Here is a 22,394-nt window from a genome sequence, read left to right as displayed (position 1 = left end):
ACACCGCAATTAATGAAGTTTCGTTCACGGGTCCTCATAATGTGTGCTTTGATGCTGCAACCTGTGTTTACTTACTGGTGGGGTTAATTAGTTGTTTGACAAAAGCATCAACCTGCATTATGTATGTATAGATACTACCATGGCGTTTTGATTGAAAATAAAAAGAAAATGTCATGGAGGAATCAACCAACTCATGTGAGGCTTGTTAAACTAGTAAGCCAGAGATTGCGTTCCTAATGCGTAGTGTGCTACAAGCCCAAGGTTTATTGCGGCACAAATAAAGAAAATGAATAACCAAATAAGATATCGAGGAGGTAGTGGGTTTAAAATCTTTATTTAACGATGCTGTCCGGAATTTAAACTTTGTCACTCTCAGCCGCCATCTGGCTTTAAGTCATGATCACAGCTCATTCATCAAGTACATGTGTTTTTTAGACACGCTCCAATAAACTCTTCTCTTTTCGGGTTGGCGTTTGGACTGTATTTGCAACGGGCCTTTTCTCACTTTCACCATTTTCATGCTACACTAACAAAAATCATAGATGACAAGCATAAAGTCCCTCTGCACCTCCTCCATTTTTGTTCTACCTAATATGTTCAGTGTCCCGGATCAGTGTCGATAAAAGCAGATCAGCAGTGTGCAACATTTTTAAAAAGGCTGTTTGAACTCAGTTGGGCATTGTCCTCACATTCCTTTGAGGAGACAATATTAAACTTTCAAATTTTTAAGGACACCTCAAAAGACACACCCCAACTTTAACTTAAGATCATGGTATCAAGATCATTGTCACCGAGCGCTACATTATTACAACGGTTGTCCCCGTAGGAGCTAATGTAACTTGATGTAATTGGCAAGTACTCTTTTGTGTAAAGTAACTCTGAATTATAAATATTTAACCCACAAACATCACAGTTGCATTGAAAAAATGCTACTAAGTTACATGTTAGACATGAACTAGAGTGATAACTTTAAATACGAGCTATGATAAATTGGATGAGATGTCTTTTGAACAAAGATGTTGTCCGGCATGCAAGAAAACATCCAAGGTATGAGATCCCTAACTTTACCGCTAGAGATATTGGCTTTAGAGTAATTTAATAATCTTATTAATCTTATTATTTTCATGTTTGATTACTATTTGAATGTGTTTTTAATGATCAGGAAGATGTGTTTAATCACTAAAGGTTAACTTGGATGTTTTTGGGAGGCCGGGAACAAATTGGTTGTTTTTCAGTTATTATGTATTGTGTAAATTTGCTTGAGATACAAGCACGAGTCCGGGAACAAAATAATGTAGTGTCTAACGGTATCAATGTAGAACAAAATAAACATATCCTCTTGGAGATTTCTAGTATCATTTATCATTTCTACTTTCTATTGATACGGATATAACCGATATATGCTAGCATGTAATGGTGCTGACCCATCACTTGGCAGATATTGTAGTCCACAGGCATTGTAGGAAATGTTTGGTTAAAGCACTTAGTATTTCAACCCCTATTATCAAAAAGGTCTGCAGAAGTAAAAAAATAGTAAACAGCACAATTTAAGATTTCATTCTTCACTCAAGTTAAGAAAATCCGTTATCTAAACATGTAGACATTTGTACTACTGGACCGTGTTCGGCATGTTTAACGATTGATTAAACAAACCATTTTCAAACAGCCATAATTTGAAATGTTTTATTTCACAGAATTTAGGACAGCCAACTGCACTAAACAAAAACAACATGTGAAGTGATATTCACTTCAATATCTTATATAAAAATCATCCTTCCCCTTTTCAAAGGCAGAATAAACAAAAAAAGCAGGGTCAATTCTGAGAAGCTGTAAGGCCAATAGCATTTTTTGCAAATATAAATATAGTGGTTTGAACTGGGTGTCGTCAAATATCACCAAAAGTGTGCATACATACAGTTCACACGACAGAAGGACACTCGGCACTGCCTGTATCTTTATCAATGTATAAAACCGGGATCATTATTTACCAGTTCAAATCAGCTTAATGACAAAGAAATTAATTATATACATATACATACATGCATATTATATATATATATATATATATATATATATATATATATACATATGAATATATACACATATATATACACACACACACATATATACATATTTACATATATATATATATATATATATATATATATACATATACACACATTCAGCCAGCCTCAATAGTCTCTGGAGTCATTTGTGTTGCCCCTTGCAACAAATTGATTGTCTACTCAGGGGCAAAATCGTGAAAGTACATGAAGTCTTTATAGAAATTTTGGGCCCCACCCCGGCCAGTTGGGTAACCCCTCGTGCACGGGCCACCTCTGGGCCTGTCCATCCATTCATTTCCTCGGCCCCGTCCCGGTCGCGGCCAACCAGCACCAGGGGGAACGCCTCTCCCCCAGAAAGGCCCAGATCCCATAGCACCCCGCCTTGGCCCATGAGTCATTGGGGAGGGCATCCTGTCATACCTTATACCACACATCTGCTGTGGAGGGAATTTAGGTCTGAGTGCTGTACCCCCTCTGGTGGCTACTGTGGGAACACCCACAGAAACTCTGGGTTTGTCAGTGCAATTCAGTTGAGTCCTGCCACTGGGGCAAGCAGGTTTACTGCGGCAAAGGGTCTCCCCTCGCTTTGGCAGTACAGTGGGGTCAACAGGGCTAGGTGGAACAACAGGCCTGGACCCCGGCGGTACCCAGCTCCCGTCCCCGGCTCCACTCAATATCCTGTCAGCTTGTTGTCCTGGAGTGCAACTGGCAGAGGTGGTAATACCTGTCAAGTAACTTTGCGTAGCTGGGTCACTGTTGTCTACAAAAGGAATGAGCGGAGGAGTCCTAGAAGCTCCTGGTCCTGCGGGGTCTGATCCGTATGCATGACCCAGCCTCATGAGGTGAGGCGGAGGAGGAGGTTTGACCTCTAACGGGAGGGACGCCAGACTGGCGAGCGGTCCCACCGTGGCGTTGAGAGTAAGGGGGGGCGTCATGGTTGAGACTGTGGACGGGTGGCGGTTGTTCACTTCTTGGTTGCTGCTGCAGGGGGAACCAGGATAGGCCGTGGATGCCGCGTAGCTGGAAGAGCTCGTGTAAGATGACCAAGAAGCAGAGGGGCACAGGAAACTTTGGTGCGGATTGACTGCAAAACCTCCTGGAGACGAGTTTCCCGCGTCTGTGGAGCCCATGCCTAATTGGTTTGCAGCTTTGAACTGTGAGATGGCTGTTTTGAGAGCGCTGTGGTCAGACTGAGGTGGCGTCTCATCAGGGGTGGGCTGCAGTTCTGGGAGTGGTGGGCGGAACTCTTCCATGTTGGGCAAGGGCGGCTGCAACACCCTTGCTTCCCCCGAATCAACCTTGTGCTCTTTTCTGTCAATGTCAGCAGCAGGGGTCTCACCGTCATCAGAGTCCAACGACATGTCCTCTGGTCCTTCACACTCATCGTTCACGACTGAGAAGATAGAAAGGAGGTCAGAAGTGAAGAGTGTGCAAACAAAACACATGTTAAAGGAGTTCTGTTCAGTACTGAAGTACTGAGGTGTTCTGACACGGGGTGGAGCTAAACAAACACGCTAGTTGTTACCTGGGGCTACTAACTGATGTTTTACTGTCATTTAAGGTAACAACGCTTAGGAAAACACTATTATACTTTAGTTATTTTAAAATTTGCTGATTACAAAGGGGCAAAAACAACAATCTTCTGCATTAACATAGTGGTAAAATGCCTTTGCCCTTTAGGATCAGATACCTCTCCGACAACACAAGCATGCCTACCTTTACTCACCTCCAAATTAACGTGCGCCCTACCCCGCGGATAAAAGAAGTATAACAATCAATGACACACATACATTTGACTAATAGAATACACTTTAAGGGGATTCTGTGCCAGGTGAATGTGGGGCTTGAAACATAACCAATGAGGTAGTAGGGGCAACAATTACCGTATTTTCGGCTAATGAACACAATTGCCCAACATTGGATACAACTGATCATAATTGCATAACACTGGATCACCAAGAATCAAACTTGAATCAGGGAGGGGCGCGTGTTGTATCCTGTAGACCATTAGGAGCAGGGATGTGATTGACGTGAGGAGAAAAAGTCTGAAACCTAGCTGGGGGTTTGGACTAACCCCCCCAAGCTCCTGGGTTTTAGGCAATTTACTTGTCCAAAACCATGCTTATATTTATCATTTAAGTAACATTTTTAGAAGATTAAAATAATTTGCCCACATAACTGATTTTTTTGTAAATACTGCAAGGTAAGTTTAAATGCAGTTCAGTCCCTGCAGCTTGTGCAACAATGCGGCCAATTTTTCTAACGGCCGCCAGGGTGCGCCAGAGCAATAAAGGTAAGAGTGAGACAGTCGGATTTTGAATTTGTTTGCTACGCAAGTGAAAAAGTGAAAGTGAAAAAGTCGGAATTCCGACTATAGCCGGAAAAATCACATCCCTGTAGGAGGAATGCATGCAATATTTTTAGCCATGCTACCAAACTGTTGATTTTATTATCGGGCAACCCGTAATGATGAAATACAACTCACAAAGTGTTCACCAAGTTCACGAGATTTTGGAGATAAGATAAAGGCATTGTGGGAACTAATATGGTCGTCTCATAGCTGCATGTATTTAAAACGTTTGTCACTTACAATACTTGGTTTGAGCTGAGAAAAAGTCAAACTAAATTTTATACCGATGTTTAATCACTTCCAGTTTTCTCATTTCATTTTTGGTACCGGGACTTAAAACAGTGCAATCTGGGTATGATTCGCATTGCATCCAATATTGTGCAATTGTGAACAACCATCCATGTCCTTAACTGCCTGATATTTAGACTGACCACAATTTCCTAATGACTGATCAATAAATGGACAAATATGATGAGCCATTTCGAATTTTGCCCACACAAGAAAGGTGCACCGGATTATAGGGCGCACATTCAAAGCTCTGGCCAATTTGGGGATTTTTAATGCGCCTTATATTATTTTCTGCCGTTTTCAATTTGGAATTGTGTTTAGTTTTATAATCAATTTGTGAAAACTAAGCTTTTGAATTAATATGTTGCTTAATTGGAACAAAACAATGACTTATTACAGTCTATGTCTTCGCTCTGAAAATGCTGGTCTACAAGTGATCCCAAGAACCAAGAAGAGATCCGCAGGTTCGAGAGCGTTCTCCAATCGGGCCCCAGTCCCGTGGAATGCTCTTCCCCCTGAGATCCGATCTGCAACCTCAGTGGAAATGTTTGAATCGAAGCTTAAAACACACTTCTATTCTATGGCATATGAATAACCTATCTTTTATGTTGACAATATCTGTGTATTATTTGCCCTCATGTAGGTTTTAGATCAGAGGATGGTGTCATAATAGACTGTGGTTTGCAATAATCTGTGGTCTGTGCAGCCCTTTGAGACTCTTTGTGATTAAGCGCTATACAAATAAACATAACTTGACTACCCAAAGAGAACAGAGCAAAATTACTCCTGCATAAAAACTTACCAGTAGAGGGCGGCGTAGGAAGCTCGTTTTGATTGATGGAGCTAATAAGGCTGTGGAAAGCGCTCATAATATCGTCAATGCTGGCTAGCATTATTCCATTCCTGGAATAATGTAGGAACATCTCAAAGGGCCGCTCTGAAAGGCAAATAACGGTTTTACTTTCAAAATGTATTTAAATATTTTTCAATTGTATGGCGTAGTTCAAATGTACCTGTGACAAAAAGGAGATGGCGCTGTTGTGTGTGCTGAGCTTGAAGCTTAATCAAGCATTCAAGATCGGGAGCTTGCCGTGACTGTGCGTCGCACTCGTGGTATGGAAGGAACTCGACAAGGTGTTTCTTTTGATAGGCTGTCAGAAGGTTTAGGAGCCCCATCGCATTGGTGTTCAACCTGTGACATGATACATTGACTTGGTTTTTAAATGTCCTCGTTTCAGCAATGCATAGACTTCCCTGAAGACTCGACTGAAGACTCATATGTTTGAATGGATTTAAACTGACCGTCCCAGTTCTTTAAGCTTCTTCTGGGACTTGCAATGCACCTTCCACTGCCAGGGCTGCTCGGGTGTATTTTGCTCTTCCAAGAACTTTAGCAAAGCCTGCAAACGATCTATGAACAGGAATTAATATAAATATTGCACTGCACATGAATTCAAAAGGGTTAAGAATAAGGACTAACCTTGTGTGATTAGATCAGGATTAAGAACAAACTCATCAGACACCAGGAAGCCTCCGGACACAAACAGTTCATTGTATGTGTGGTTCTTAACATCGTCTAGACTGTCAACACCCGCGAAGCTCACTGAGGGCAACTTTTTCAAAGACACTAGCGCAGGGATCTACAAGTTACACAGAAAGAGTGATTTGCTGTGAAAACAAATTATGCCGATGGTTGCTAAAATGCAACACAGAGAAAGCGAAGAATCAATAACATGCAGCGGCCAGCAGCAATGGTAAGGCTTTATTACTATTACCTTACCTTGTGCACATGGGGAGCAATGTGCTCATTCTGAATTATGATAAGCAGTTTATCTGTACTGCTACTGTTCTCCAGAAACATCTGCGGGGTGCACTCAGTGTTGCCAAGACTTTTAAGGTATTCCTTTCAAACAGACACAAAAAACTGTTAATTGCCAATGGGTGCAAAGTGCCATTGTTGACCAGGATAAAGAACTGCTATCCGCACAACTGACTACTATAAATTTGGGACTAAAAGATGCAATTTTCTTTCCAAGCTTTCAACCCCGCGGCTTATGTAACAATGTGGCCACCTGAGCAGTAAAGGTAAAAGTGGATACATGTGGAATGTGTCAAGGAAGAATAAAACTAGCATGAACAAACCCTCATCAGGGAAAAGGTGTCAATCGAAAAGGGAGCCCTGACTACCACATTGGGAATAATTTTCGAGTCCGTTTATTCTTAAACTCTATGTGGCAAAACGAACGGATTAAGAGAAGCAACGTCCAATGAAACAGAAACATTTTAGGCTGATTCTTTTCATCTTTCAGCATCATTGTTTGTTTTGGAGTTAATATTTTACATGGTTGAATTATATTGCTTGTCTTTGCTATAACAAAGCCACTTTCGGGGATGTTCAAAGAAGTTGAACACGGCTAAGGGGCTGTATTGATGAGCCCTCGGCTTTAAAGCTTCCGGGCATCTTGTTTCAGACTGATTGTGATGCGTCTCTGATGAGTATCTTTTAAAATGGTCATTATATCTTGAATCCCAGGAGTTAAAGCTTTCCAATGATATGTGGCATGACATAATGTATTTCATTATAACTTTCTGTGTACTGTCTTTCTTTGTAAATATTTCATGTTTCAATGTGGACATATGCGGTTTATGGTTAGGGGCAGCCTATGAATGTACAAAGTGTTTTTTCTTTTAAAAATGTACTGGGTGTGGCTTATAATCAGGTGCGCTTTGTTACCAAATTTTACAGTAGATAATATTTGATGTTTTTGTACCCATCCTCAAAGTTTGGTACGAGTATAATACAAGCAGTATGCAGGCACCCAGTAATGCTCTAAAAATGGATCATTAAATGAAGGCCTCGTCACACTGCACTCTGGGGACTTTAGCTGTGGTTGTAAGCCTGTTAGACAATTGTTGATAGTGCCGTTTTGGGGAAAACAAAAATGAAAGATAACTTTAAACTTGACTGTGGAAAAATTTAGACCCAGATGAAGGCTTAAGCACCAGTGGAAGACAAAACAAATGATAGATCGCGGTAAATGGCTTATGCAAAGGCACTGTTGTAAGACAAAATAACAAAAACAGTTTAGCACTTAGATTGACTTGTCTATTTGTTCAATTAAACGGTTGCGTCAAGTGTGTAGTAAAATGTATGGTTCATAATAAGCCGTTACGTCATCTCCAAATAAAACAGGAATAGCGTATGCATGACCAAAAGGAACAAACAACATTAATGAAAAAAACACCACTAACAAAAACGTTCCTTTCAAACTAGATATCTAAGTAATAAATGACATGAACATGAGATTTATATTTTAATAAGGCCAACTCTAAAATGAGTAAAAAAAAGGTTACGAAATAATACTCGTGGTGGTGTGCCATAAGCTTTTTTTGGGAAGAAGAAAATGTGCCGCCTCTTAAAAAAGGTTAAAGAAACACTGTAGAGGATATGATTTAGACACCAAAATGTGCACCCCTGCTTTCAAAAGGGCAGCATTTTGTGAGAAAACCCTCAAGCTGGCTCTAAGCTCTTAATCACCAGTGAAATGGCACCTCATATTGATTTCACAGTAAAAGGATGAAGCTGAAAATGGGATTTTTGTCAAGTTTTCAAAGACCAGTACCTTAATCTCTTTGCAGACAGTACTCTCCTCATTCTCATCCCCGGAGTAGGTGTAGAACTTGACTGTGTTCTTGGTGACATCCTTAAAGATCTCCACCAAGCTGCTGAAAACCTCTGGTTTCAGCTGACCAATTAGGTTGCCCGACATGAGTCCGGGAGCAGTGTTGGCAGTGCTGGCATTTGTTGAAGGGACGACCTTTTGGGATTTCTCTGGGGGGATCTGGGAGGGTAAATAAAACTCTTCCACTATCTCAGCTGGAACAGAATTGGATTTAGCCTCTCTGAAAGGACCATGATTAATACTATGAGATGGGGTGGTGTCAATCTGAGGGGGCGGTACTTTGGGTTTAGGAGTTTGCAAAGATGACTGTGTTGGCAAATTCGTCGTCTCAGCTAGCTCTGAGAAGTCCTTGTGTGCAACAGGTAAGACAGGGATCAACTTTTCCATCTGTTCATTAAGTGCTTTGACATGTTCCTGCATGGTCGGAGGAGTGATGTGCTCTACAACAAAGTGTGAGAAGCCAGCCCTGTGCTGCCAGTAATCATGCAGAGGTCTGCGTGGAGGTAGCTGTCGAGAGTACATGATGCAATGACTGTGCATAATGTTTTTGATGTCAGACGTGAGATTGTGCATTTCTTGGTTGAGTATGGTGTCCAAGCTAATAGAAGGCCTACAAGAAACTTCCTCAGCCAATTGTGAGGGCGCTGGTGGAATTGCTTTTTTCACATCAATTGCTGAGGACATCTTGTGCTTCAGGCTCTCCATCACTGCCGTCATTAGAGGGTCTGGCAGGGACTGTGTTTTTTCTAGATGAGTGCAGAATAAAGACTTCTTACAGTGATGCTCAGACAAGTAGATATCAGTTTATCTATTGAAATAAGAACCCAATCATCCCTTTGGCCCTTAACCCGTCACTATGGAAAAAAACTGATCACATGCTTTGACGGAACCCTATAACAGAGTTTCGGATAAATACCTCCCACTTTTTAAGGGACCAAATTTAAAACCAAAAAAGAGTGACAACAATACAATGAAAGTCTGCCATTCAAAGTACCCAGTTGCTACTCCTTCGCAGGTTTATTGATTTGACCTGATTTTATTATTTGAATAGTAGTTGGCTTCAATTACTGTTGCCTTAAGTTAATTGGACTGTGATGAGATAATCAACATTTACTGCCAAATTATTTGTGTAACTACATGTCAAATCATAAATGATCAGTGCCAATATAATACCACTTAGATTAAGCTATAATGGTTTCTTCAAATTGGATGAAATATGTACAACCTGCAGTCATTTCTACAGAGCGAACACTATTTGGATGCAAAACCCTCAAATTAGAGCCGAAATTAAACACTTGACAACTTCTTGGTTATTACAATACATTGTAGTGATTTCCAGAAAGGCCCTCCAAAGTCAATATTTATGGCTTTGATTTTGTTGCAATGTTTTTCAACAGAATTCCTTTACCTTCATTCGATGGGATGGCATGGGCTGTGCAGGGTGAGCATTGGGGTTTGTCTACTGGAGAACTGGGGCAAAAAGGACTTCCGAGGCTGCAGTCCATATCCTCCTATCAAAGGAACATAAATATTGACATGACCATGCATGGCAGGGAAACACATGACAGAAACCAAAGTTCACACATCTTACCTCTATGTAGTTAGTTTGTGATTCTGGCTCATTCTGGTTCTTGAATTTGGAAGCTGAAACAGCAGGCTCCACCCTTTCAGAACCAGAGGACTGCTGACTGTGAATTGATTTCACAGATAGTGTTCCCTGAACAACAGCTTTGTTGAGCGTGGAGAGCAGTATCTTGAGAAGACGCTGTGTCTCATGAACTGCTGTTGTGTTTGTGTTGCTGCTAGCCCTTAAGTCAGTGTCATAAATGCCCATGCTCTCCATGACCACATTAAGATTTTCACTCTGGCTGCCGTCCTCTCCTATCTCCCCTGCTTGAGCCCCTAGAACAAAGAACAAAATGTGTTTGAAACCAAAAACATAATGCCTAATATTATGTTTGAAAGCCACACATATACAAAGTGCCAATTAACTTATGAATTGCTTTACCTGAGGAGCAAAGTCAGAGAGATAGTCTTTGGGATTTTTGAATAAATCCCAAAGACTTGAAACAAAAGTGGTAATCCTAGATGAACATATAACATGAATTGCTTCAGCAAGACTAAACTGAATTACCTCAACTTTTGTGTGTGTGTATATATATATATATATATATATATATATATAATGTTTACATCGCCCAATAAAGTTTATGTTCTGAAGATTTGTAAGCAGAACTCATTTGCAGTTTGTCAGTTGTGTTTGATTTATTAATTTGTTGTTTAAAGCTGTACATGCTCCATCTAGTTACAGCCAAGTTTATTATCTGGTGTTCTGTGATCCCATGTCAAATATATTTTAGGTTAGTTTTTAGCATTTTAAATGAAAAAACGTCAAATTATTCACCTGTTCAAATCCAGATAGAAAAAAAACAATATTGGCAAAGTACAGAGAGGAAGAAAAAGGGGTCTGAATGATATAGCAAAAGGTGGATATAAGCAAATCAACGTTGTTATTATTATTAATATAATGGTAATAATAATCATAATTATAACTGTCATTAATTGTTGTTATTGTCATTATTGGTGACTGAATTATATTAGGTGATTACTACCATTATAGAGGTAATAAAGGCGTAAAATTAAATTAATCTGGTAGGATAAAAACAATGAAGTGGTGATACTGATGATAATGAAGAGACTGTGCATCCACAGAGATAATGTGTTGAGAGGTGTTAGCTCTTCTGTGTATTTACAAACAACTAACTGTAAGACACAATTATTAATCAAGTCTAAGGGGTGGTATTTAATAAGCATTTGCTTCTTCCCACTCCCTTTCGAACATGTACGATAACATTGTGTTTTTTGGGTGTTTAATTTTTCGATTTGTTGTTTTGTCATGTTCGAAATAAAAGTTACATTCATTGTCTTCTCTATTTATTACAATACTTGGCAATGACCTGGCTGTTGTCACATTTAGCTGGGATCTCTGGGAACAGTATTTGTCAGACATTTTGCTTATCTATCATCTTGAGAGAGTTTAAACATTTAAGCCAGATATTTTTAGCCACATTCGCTAGTCACAAACCAACATGTCTTGCACAGGTGACTTTAGAATGTTGTGCAATAGTGCTCGTTGAGCCGCAAAGCTGCCTCATGAATTATCCAAATAAGACAGTACGGATGAATTATTTCTAGGAATCCAGAAATAATTAATCTGTACTGTCCTTCAATTTTGTTTTGTATGAATGCTATACTTTAACACTTACAAAAAAATTATTAAACAGAAATCTTCGTCAAGGTCAGTCTGTATTGTGAAATGTAGGATTACCATTCATCATTGAACTATAAAGGACAGTACATTCATAAATTAACATACCGGAGCTTTCCGTCCCCCTGCTGGGTTCACCATTACTGAAGATATCTGTGCGTGGATGTTTGTTTTTGTTTTTCCATTCATCGCCTTCAAACTTCCTTTTGAGGTTGTTGTACTGACAGGCTCCATCGTCCTTTTCCTGTCCAGGATCCTTGACAAGAGCTCGCTTGTGGAACTGGATCAGTTTCAATAACTGCTTCATTTTTTCCTTATCGTACTCGCTTTTTGACAGCTGCACATTTGCAGGCAGTGGCGAGGGCTGAGATTCTGTGTGTGGTTCATACTGCAACTGAGCACCATTTGATTGGGGCAAAAAAAGCAATTGTCTGTTGGCGTCAGGGGAAAGTTTCTCCTGCACAGGTAGCTCAGACGGCAGCTTTTCAGACAGTCTTTCAGAGGGGTCTGAGCCACCCCAGTCAGAAACGGGACTATACTCGAGAGGAGCCGGGGCGGCGACAGGGGCGGGATTGCTGATGCGTTCAATGATGCCCTTTGCCTTGTTGACGGGTAAAGTGTACTTGGAGGAGTTGTGGATGTAAGTCCGCAGTATAGTTTCCATGTTCCCTTTGGGTCTAGGTAAAGGAACTGTGTATGGCCTGTCATCCACATGATACTTGTACTCAGGAAGAATGAATGGCCTCACTCTTCCCGAGTCGATGCGACTTAAATAGTCCGCTGCTTGTCGCTCTGCACTGGAACCCGGGTCTTTGCCAGCATTTGGACGTAACGTAAAAAAGGCGTAGTGCAAGGCAGGGATGAACCGTTGTAAAGACTGGAAACTCGTATGAGGCTCTGCTGTCAATGGCTCTGGCTCGGACAGTCGGGATGCTATAACAGACAAACATAAAAATAATTGAACATAACAGCAGTCTGGAGTTCCGAAGGTTCTGATTGCCATTCAAAGAAAAAGGCCATATCAGACCTGTTATAACCAGGACTGTAAATTACCTCATCACACTAAAAGTTCACAATTTTAAAGCTTCTTCCAAGTGCTAACATTAAATTTAGATACATAAGGAAAAACTCACAATACTTGAAAACGGCCCTTGACTCGTGAAAAAGGAATATTGCTTGCAGACTCTTTTCAACCCGCCCCCGCCGTTCTGCAAAAAAAGGTAACAGTTGAATGCGTAATCCTCACCGGAGATAATGAGTAGGAGGTTGACCAACAACAGTACATTATAACAACAAAAAAACAAAAAACAAAAAAAAACACTTGCTGGCACCTTTGGGCTCTGTCATCTGTGCTGAGGACAGAATGAAGAGAAAACCTCGGTCGTACAGGGATTTGACCATCACCTAAACAAAATAATACACAACAGGTAAAAACTTACATCACCTGTGAGATTTGCTGTAAATTTCTAAACGGTTACCATTAGTTACAAGCGAGAAGCAAAATACCTTTTTCAGGTGAGATAAAAACATGAAATATTCTATACATTGAGCAACACCTTGCGCTTGATCTGAACAATGTGTTTTATTCATATATACCAGTGGCATAAACAGTTAGACAATGGTGATTTGAAAGCAGTCCCATTTTGTGATACACAGCATTACAACCTTTCTCCGGTAGATAAGGCGACTCACCATCCTATCTTTCTCAAGTTTGTTTATCAGTGCTCCCAGGCTGCCACTGGTTGGTTTTCCTTTTCCTTCTACAACTTCAAAAATGCTGCAAGACATCCCATACTTCATCACTGTAAGAATAGAAAAGCACATTGGGTGTAAGTGTCAAATAAATGAGGAGTTTTCTCAATCCACAACCCCTCATAATCCATCATTATTGTTAAAACGAGTACGGATGATTGCTAACCTTCCCGGGCTGCAGTGTAGGTCTCCCAAGAGAAAAGCATAGCAGGGATCTTTCTCTTCACCTGCTCAAGCAGCATGCGCTGATTCACCTCAAGCTTCTCTGGACTATTGAATGACATGAAACCAAGGAGTTAGTAAGGTAAATTAAACTAGACATCAAAATGAATATCAACGGTCAATCAAATACTAACCGAGCATGTAATAAGTGACCATGATTTTAAAAAGTTGACACATGTGAGCTGCTCAACAGTAGTTCATATTATATACTAAGTATCATCAGGGATCAGAATGGAGATTTTCATTTTCAGCTGAAATAGCCAGGGTCCAGGGCGGAGCCCGGTGGGGGGCTCAGGGGGGCGAAGCCCCCCTGAAGTCAACAGCATTTATCTTATTTGCTATGTGAAAATTGCACTAGAATGAATTAAATCCAACAAAAAAAACATGTATTTATATATATATATATATATATATATATATATATATATATACATATATAAATTAAAAAAATAATAATATATTGACATTAAAAGCATTTGTAATATTGAACATGATCATGATGATACAAAATAATCTATTTTAATCATGTTTATAACAAATTTTAAATTTTGTTTATCCTGTTCTAAATATTGTATAAACACAAAAGATAAAATCATTTCATAAATAAATAGATTTATAAATACCTCAGATTGGGATTTTCTGTCACACAGGGGAACCAGTGGGTGACTGCTGCTAGTATTTGAAGTGGAAGGATTTGAAACGGCCAATAATGTTGAACCGGTGGCTGCCGATTTTAAATGCGGATCCAAGTGCATAATTTGATCGCCGGCAAGCTATTTTTGCTTTGTGCTTGTTCATTTTAGCATGATCGATCAGTGCCACACAACCTCGCGTACCATAATTGATCAGATCGACACAGTATAGACACTTTGCTTTCCCTGGAACATCACACTTTGCGATGAACTGGCTCAAAGTTTCTGTAACTTCCTTGATCTTTGTGCCGATTTTAACGTTTACTGTGACAGTCTTCTCCAGCCATGACCACTTAAATTTATTCTTGATTCCTTTATCAATCTCGGAGACAAAAGCCTCGTCTTCTTTTCTTAGTATTTTCATATTTACTTTTTCAAACACTCATTTCACCGTTTGAAAAGACCGGAAGGAGCGCCATGTTTGAGAAAGCCAATGCTCTGAACAAAAGCTCCGCTGATTGGTTATCAGCGAACCTATCGACCAATGGTCTAAATGCTAACTTGGGGTGATGAAACAGTCACGTATCATACCTCACCCCCCCCCCCCCCCCAAAAAAAAATATTTTCTCATCGAATTTAGACGATTTACGGGAATGACCTTTGGGGTTCAAAAACAGCGGAAATCCGCGGATGCGCGGAAAATACAGATCCCTGTATCATGTTTGTGAAAGCAAACTTATTAATATTAGTTCTGTTAAAACTTGGTTGTAATCAGTGAAATATTTTTTCTGTCCAATAGAAAAAAATACAAAAAGGATGTGCATTACAATTATTGCACAAAAAAGCACACAGTAATATTTGATGAGTTAAACAGTTTATGAAAAAATACAATTATTTGAGAGTGCCAACCCTCAGAAATTCCTTTTTTAGAACGTCAACTAGTACACTGTGAACACAAGGGATTGTTATGCTTTCACTAGGGCTAAGACTAGTGCAAATAATAACCACACTCCCAAATCCATAGTACCATATGCAAAACTAAATACATATTAAATTGCAGTTTGAGTAAGAGATTTGGGCCTAACCATTTCTCTCTTTTGAATGTAAATTGTAGTGTAAGACAAAGGCTCTGAGACATTGCAAAGTAATTAAATACACACTGAGAAAGTGCTTCATTATGAAATGTTTAGAGTATTTCTCTGCAGTAAGATAGATAGATAGATAGATAGATAGATAGATAGATAGATAGATAGATAGATAGATAGATAGATAGATAGATAGATAGATAGATAGATAGATAGATAGATAGATAGATAGATAGATAGATAGATAGATAGATAGATAGATAGATAGATAGATAGATAGATAGATAGATAGATAGATAGATAGATAGATAGATAGATAGATAGATAGATAGATAGATAGATAGATAGATAGATAGATAGATAGATAGATAGATAGATAGATAGATAGATAGATAGATAGATAGATAGATAGATAGATAGATAGATAGATAGATAGATAGATAGATAGATAGATAGATAGATAGATAGATAGATAGATAGATAGATAGATAGATAGATAGATAGATAGATAGATAGATAGATAGATAGATAGATAGATAGATAGATAGATAGATAGATAGATAGATAGATAGATAGATAGATAGATAGATAGATAGATAGATAGATAGATAGATAGATAGATAGATAGATAGATAGATAGATAGATAGATAGATAGATAGATAGATAGATAGATAGATAGATAGATAGATAGATAGATAGATAGATAGATAGATAGATAGATAGATAGATAGATAGATAGATAGATAGATAGATAGATAGATAGATAGATAGATAGATAGATAGATAGATAGATAGATAGATAGATAGATAGATAGATAGATAGATAGATAGATAGATAGATAGATAGATAGATAGATAGATAGATAGATAGATAGATAGATAGATAGATAGATAGATAGATAGATAGATAGATAGATAGATAGATAGATAGATAGATAGATAGATAGATAGATAGATAGATAGATAGATAGATAGATAGATAGATAGATAGATAGATAGATAGATAGATAGATAGATAGATAGATAGATAGATAGATAGATAGATAGATAGATAGATAGATACTTTGTTCATCCCCGAAGGGAAATTCACATTTCCAGCAACGATTCAATTTGAATCATGTACAAACAAACAAACAAAATATTTATGTTTCAATAAGTGGAAAATGGGGGAAAATAAACATTCTGCAACAACAATAGTCTAATTGACTATTAAATAGGGAAAATTAAGTTTGGAATCTTCAATTTTCTGAACAGAGTAACAAAACAAATCAAATACAAAAAGGGAGCTTCCATTTTAAATGTTGCATACTCACAGTTTGAAGGGAAGGTAAGCCCGCGAGGATGATCGTAACCGTATTGGAACTATCTCCTTGCCCTTCGTTACAAGTGGACCGCTCCAAACAGAATAGCAATGCCGGCCTGCAACAACAAATGAAAATGGCTTTCAAAATAAAAAAATATGCAGCAGTGCGTTGTAAAGTATAGAACTTTTGGCAGAACAGATGTTCCTTGTGCAACAATGTCACTAGCTGGCTTTAATTACATTTTAAAAAATATATATATAATTTCATTTTGTGTGAATTTCATAAAATGTAGCTATGGGAGTTTCTTCTAGATATTCAAGTCAAGTCACTTAGAAAAAGTCAAATGTTGGATTATAATCCATTTCAGGGCTCAGGGATTTGTTTACAAATCAACTATTCTTGTTATGCATCATTTGGTTCCACATATATTCCTTTACCCCTGCATAAAATAAATATATGATCCAACCTGGCTACAAAGGGTTCTTATTTCTTAACTCAAGTTGAATCATAGGCAGTTATAATTGCAATAATATACGATTCGTACACCTTTATCATGGCCAAATTCAAGCACTACTTAAGGACTTTCAAAAGCAATTTTTAAATTTCTCCAGTACCAATAAAATAAAAAAATGGTATTACTAATCATGTATTTTACAAATCCATTAAAAAATGTGGATTTTTTTTTTACAATGCCACACAAACCAAGGCTAGCTTTGTTTATGACAAGGGAAGAAGAAATGCAATGGCAAAGCGAAGCCACCAGAGAGCATTGTCTACGTCATTTTTAAGCAGACTTGTGAAACATTGCAACAATTTTGAGCACTTACCAGCACATTACCCAAAATTCAAGCACGTTTAAATCCTTGATAACATTAAAATTCGCGCATTTTCAAGGATTTCAGGCACCCGTACAAACCCTGTTTATTTTTGAGGAACTAAAAAAAGGGGGGTTTCTCTGTGAAGCCTGTTGGAAATTTGAAGCTAATGTGTAACATTCCATCTTTTGTTTATTGTATTTTGTGTGATTAATCATTGAGATAATTATCGGTTCTCATCCCTATTTAGTTCGACTTGTAACACTCAGATAGCAAAAACTGTCATCTGTGCAGATCTCATTACAAATAAATGAAAATCTTAAAATTTTACCTCGGCCACCTTCAATGGAAACGCCAAGCCTATTGAGAGAATCAAAAAGCCTGATAAAGAACAAAAGACCACAAGGTTCACGTCTCATATTTTTCACCGGGAATGCTTCACCTGTGTGATGATAAGGAAGTAGCTGCAGCATCTTTGCCCTTGTAATGAAAGGAAACCACAGCATAGGGACACACTTGACGAGGCCGCGCTTTGATTTCATCAAATGCAAACTCGAAAAAATATTGCTGGAATACAAAGATGTTCAAGTCAAAATACACGGAAATAAAGAGTGAATTTAGTTATCAAAATGTGTACCTGTGTGAGCTCGAACGCTCGGTAGGAGAGCAACGATGTAACTCGATTGGCACTTTTAGACAAATGACAGTCAAACTTGGTGGTGGGTTCCTTCGCATTGTTTGGCATGTTTTCGTGGATGTGCTTTACTCGTCCCTAGACAGACAGATCAAATACAATTTCACACCCTTTAAGAATTGTGAAAAACATCGTGATATTAGAGGACTTACCCTCATAACTTTGAAAATGATCATGTCACCTGATGAACCAACTTCAAATGGATTTATTTGTAACAAATCCGAGAATCTGGAAAGATAAACTCCTGCATCGAAACATAACTGGATTGAGAGCCTTGCAACATAAAAGGCCGTTGCTTATTCAAAATTTCACTTACCTACTGACGCGTTTCCAACTGTTGTTATCTTCGAATGTCCCATGGTTAAACCTTTCTCACAGATCCATTGGACCTAAAACATTTGAAAGGAAACTAAGTCATCAATTCTCACTAAAAGGGATAAAATAATTGGCATTAAAAAAAGAATCCAGGAAAAAATAACAAAAATAATCAATAAAATTAGCAATAATTATCAACCAAAGGAAAAAAATATTTTACTGCGTTCAAACTTTTTAGTTAAATAAACAAGAAAACAATTATAAACAGCAATTTAGCATCAAACTATGAGCAATATTTTCAGTTCTATTAAATTATTGTTTTTCGCAGTGTAATTTGTAACCGTTTCATCAAACAAACAAACAAAAATAATTAAATACATTTCCCTGTACTACCTCCTGGGCAGATAACTATACAGTACATTCAGAAAAAAAATCTGATATGAATGTAACTGTTACTCGGCTGATTGCTGGAAGAAAAAAACAATACTGAGCAATGACTTTTTTTTCATAGATTTCCTACAACAGACTGACGAGGTATCATGGCACACTGGTGTGCTACCGAAATCAATCATACTTGTCAAAATATGAAATGCTACTTTTATCAGCCCACCAACTGCATTTCATACAAGAGTTCTGAAACATGTCATTAGAAAAAGTAGATTCCCATTTATAATCCTCTGACGCATGAACAAGGACCCAGAGCAAAACTACCTTTGATTTATCAGGATACAAAAAACAATATGATTCTGTCAGTTCTTGGTCAGTCCGCCCTTCTTGCTTCATCTCTCGACGCTTCTCGATGAACTGAAAACAAAGTCAAAAGGAAGTTAAATTGGAACAGCGAAATGTCGCATTTCTGGAAAAAAAAAAGTCGACCTCAATTACAAAGCCTGTTATGAAGTTTCCATTCTACCCTTTCCATTATCCAAAATGTGGACCAACCTCCTTTTCCAGAAGTTCATTGTGAATGAGCCTGGCTTTGCAGTACGAGAATGCGCCTCTTGATGACGCATCCAGGTAAAAAGAGGAGATGAGCTTTACGAGGTCGTCAAACTCTCGGCTGTCAGGTAGCAGAGTCTGGAATATGCCTTTTAACACAAAATTAGGACAGGTAGACTTAGAATGGTACTGCTTCAAAATGTCATAATCAAAGTTCTGGACAGGTAGTTACAATATACATTTCTGGGACTTTTATATTTTCTAAGCATATTTTGTGGTTTCCATTTTACATTAATTTTCTGACAAATACTGACAACCCCAAAATCATCATTCTAAAAACTCAAATAATACAAGTATGCTCATTTTGATTCATGTGCTTGTGGTATGGGCCATTGAAGTTTAGGGTTCAATCAGAAAGATTGGGAAATAATGACTTATGTTATACTGTTTTACTCTCATTTGTAAACATGAATGGGACAAATTTATCTTAGCAATAACAAACAAAACCAGCTGTGAAATAGCCAAATTTTGCAGACAACTTTTAATATTTCTCCATGAATATGCACCAATGCACTCTGCAATTTCCAGCCACACTATAAATAATATAGCTTTTCTCTCCGCAATTCATATGACACAGATAAGTGATAATGGTACTAAAGGATCACAAAACCTTTTATTACATTAAGACTCTAAAAAAATACAAAATACATTTAACCTCAAGCAAGGGTGTAGTTTTAGTCTGGCATTAGTAGGAACCTTTTTAGAGAGATCACATATTGGTCGGACAAAATCATGATTGCTCAATACTGCAGGGACATAGCACATTTTTTTAAAGAGATCACATAGCATACCTACCAACACTACTGCTTTACGCCCATTAAAAACCCTTACCACTTTTTTAATACACCACTTTCAAATTGAAGCAAAAACGAAATAACTTTGATTAAGACGACTTTCTTTAGTCCATGGTTGCTTTGTTTTGAACCAAGAACAAGTCTTGTGCGTGAATTAACCGCCCCAACTAACGCATTCTGCTCAGGTAAAAGCATGGCACTTCAGGTTTTAAACTAGCGATATGAAGTTTTGTTACTAAATCTGTAGAATCATTGCGTTTCATCTGTCAAAATGAGTGATCAAATCTAGGGAATTTTAATATTAAAAGGTTGGAATATAAAATATTGGTGCAGACAAAGCAATGATTGCTCGATTATAGGTGGGCATGCGTCCCCTCCGTCCATGTAAGAACAGGGCTCCTTGTTAGGATATTTTTTTCGTTAAGACCAGGTTCATATTATGTGGGTTTGGTTACTGAGAAGGGGCGGGGGTTTGGGGCAAGAATAATGAAATCTTGTGTGTTCAGTTGAAACAAAGAGGTAACTCTTCACTGTATGCTTTGTGACAACTATGCTTGTATGTTTCTGCTTTCATAAGCAAGTTCGTGAGGCACTGCGGCCAATAGTGACACTACGTATTGTACCTGTAAAGAAAAGTGGGATCTCAGTTTGGAGTATTCGTGGTCGGAAGAATGATAGCGATCGATTGTCTCAATGTCATTGACAACCGCAGTGGCAATATTGATCAGCAAGGAGTAAATAAGGTCCTCGACCCGAACAAAATGGGGCGGTTCAACTCTCCAAATGAAACGTTAAAACGAGTTTACGGCACTGGTGCACACTTGTTCACATTTAAGACACGGAGGCCGCCATTTGAACTTTGTTGTATCAAACCTAAGCATCCTGATCTTAGAACGCCAAGCATTCCATCAGTTAGCACGGACAGCCGACTTGTTAGCAGGCTACCCCAATGCAGTAAGACACTAACTAGTAAGACAGGACACGCTCTGTTTGTTCCACCATATAGCAGCGCGACGGCAGCACCTTTCCGTTCCTTCTTCCTCGGGATTTGAAAAGGCTTCCGCGGCCGCTCCTCGCTTCGTCTGTGGCCAGGTGTGGGGGAGCCACTCCAGCTCCGAGGGTCCGCCTGCACGTTGTTATGCCGCTCTGGGGCTTCTTTTTCGGTAATAGCAGCGTCTCCACCGCCGGACTGATCGCCATTTTGACTGGCAGTAGCCGAAGTGGCGGCCCAAGTCTTATGGAGCTCGTTGCTTTCCTTAAGTATGCCCGCTTGGGTGTTTCCCGACTCCCTTCTTCCCATTGCGCCGGTGCTCTGGGCCATTTTCGGGACACCGTGTACGGCTCGGGCGATCCAACTTATAAGTAATGCAAGTCGCTTGCTTCACATACATACGGCGCTCTTCAACCTGCCTCCGCCATTGTGAAAATGACGTCGTCGTTCTTCTCCACAGCATGACGCGAGCGTCACTGTTTTTACATACCGGCAGATCTGCGCCATCTAACGTCGGAAAGAAGAAGTGCCAGTTCAATTCTGAGGGGCGATGGGTGTCCATTAGCCGGAACAGTGGCCCTTTGGTGTTCCGCTTTAAGTTGGTCATTTATTTCAGCCCCTCCTAATTTATCAATCGTTCCAATTAAATCCAACCAATTTATCTTCATGCATTTAACTTTTCAAATGCCAGCCATTTCCTTAATGGGAAGAGCGGGTTCCAGACAATTTTACCATTTCGACTCATTTTTTAGTTTAGTTCTATAGCTGTAATAGAGGGCTCCGCGCTTTGTGCTAAAAATAGTAACACGGCTTCGTGCCGCCATCTTGGAAGTCTGTCGATTACAAGCGGTGATAGCGAGAGGAGCAAATATTTACTCAGTTTGTCTATTTATTTATAAATGAAATGAAATGATCTGCATTTATATAGCGCTTTTCAAGTCAATGACTTCCCAAAGCGCTTTACAATGTGCTCCACATTTCCCAATAGCGGCCTTGCAGCCATGTAAGGCGCTAACCTGCTTATTGGGGGTATTAGGGGTTCAGTGTCTTACCCAAGGACACTTCGACATGTAACACGGACAAGCCGGGATTCGAACTGGGATCCCTTGATCCCAAGACGAGCGCTCTACCTCCT

The 22,394-nt window shown here is 38.9% G+C and overlaps 1 protein-coding gene across 1 annotated transcript; it reads right to left on the bottom strand.

The window, feature by feature from the left end:
* Positions 1-1,669: 1,669 nt before the first annotated feature.
* On the bottom strand, positions 1,670-21,723 carry tasorb (transcription activation suppressor b). The gene is made up of 23 exons (XM_088332770.1): positions 21,292-21,723; positions 19,418-19,563; positions 19,187-19,279; positions 18,477-18,549; positions 18,313-18,404; positions 18,104-18,238; positions 17,909-18,033; positions 17,798-17,826; positions 16,661-16,766; positions 13,574-13,677; positions 13,348-13,457; positions 12,987-13,059; positions 12,789-12,863; positions 11,764-12,588; positions 9,979-10,289; positions 9,796-9,898; positions 8,328-9,133; positions 6,485-6,607; positions 6,185-6,344; positions 6,007-6,115; positions 5,718-5,896; positions 5,507-5,641; positions 1,670-3,459 (listed from the first exon to the last, which is right to left on the bottom strand). The coding sequence occupies exons 1-23, from the start codon at positions 21,587-21,589 to the stop codon at positions 2,243-2,245; spliced, it is 5,427 nt and encodes a 1,808-aa protein (XP_088188896.1). The 5' UTR covers positions 21,590-21,723; the 3' UTR covers positions 1,670-2,242.
* Positions 21,724-22,394: the final 671 nt, after the last annotated feature.

The sequence above is a fragment of the Urocampus carinirostris genome, chromosome 3 (genome assembly GCF_059441175.1).
Source record: "Urocampus carinirostris isolate Australia breed hairy pipefish chromosome 3, RoL_Ucar_1.0, whole genome shotgun sequence".
Classification (NCBI taxonomy): domain Eukaryota; kingdom Metazoa; phylum Chordata; class Actinopteri; order Syngnathiformes; family Syngnathidae; genus Urocampus; species Urocampus carinirostris.
This window is presented reverse-complemented; position numbering and strand designations above follow the sequence as displayed.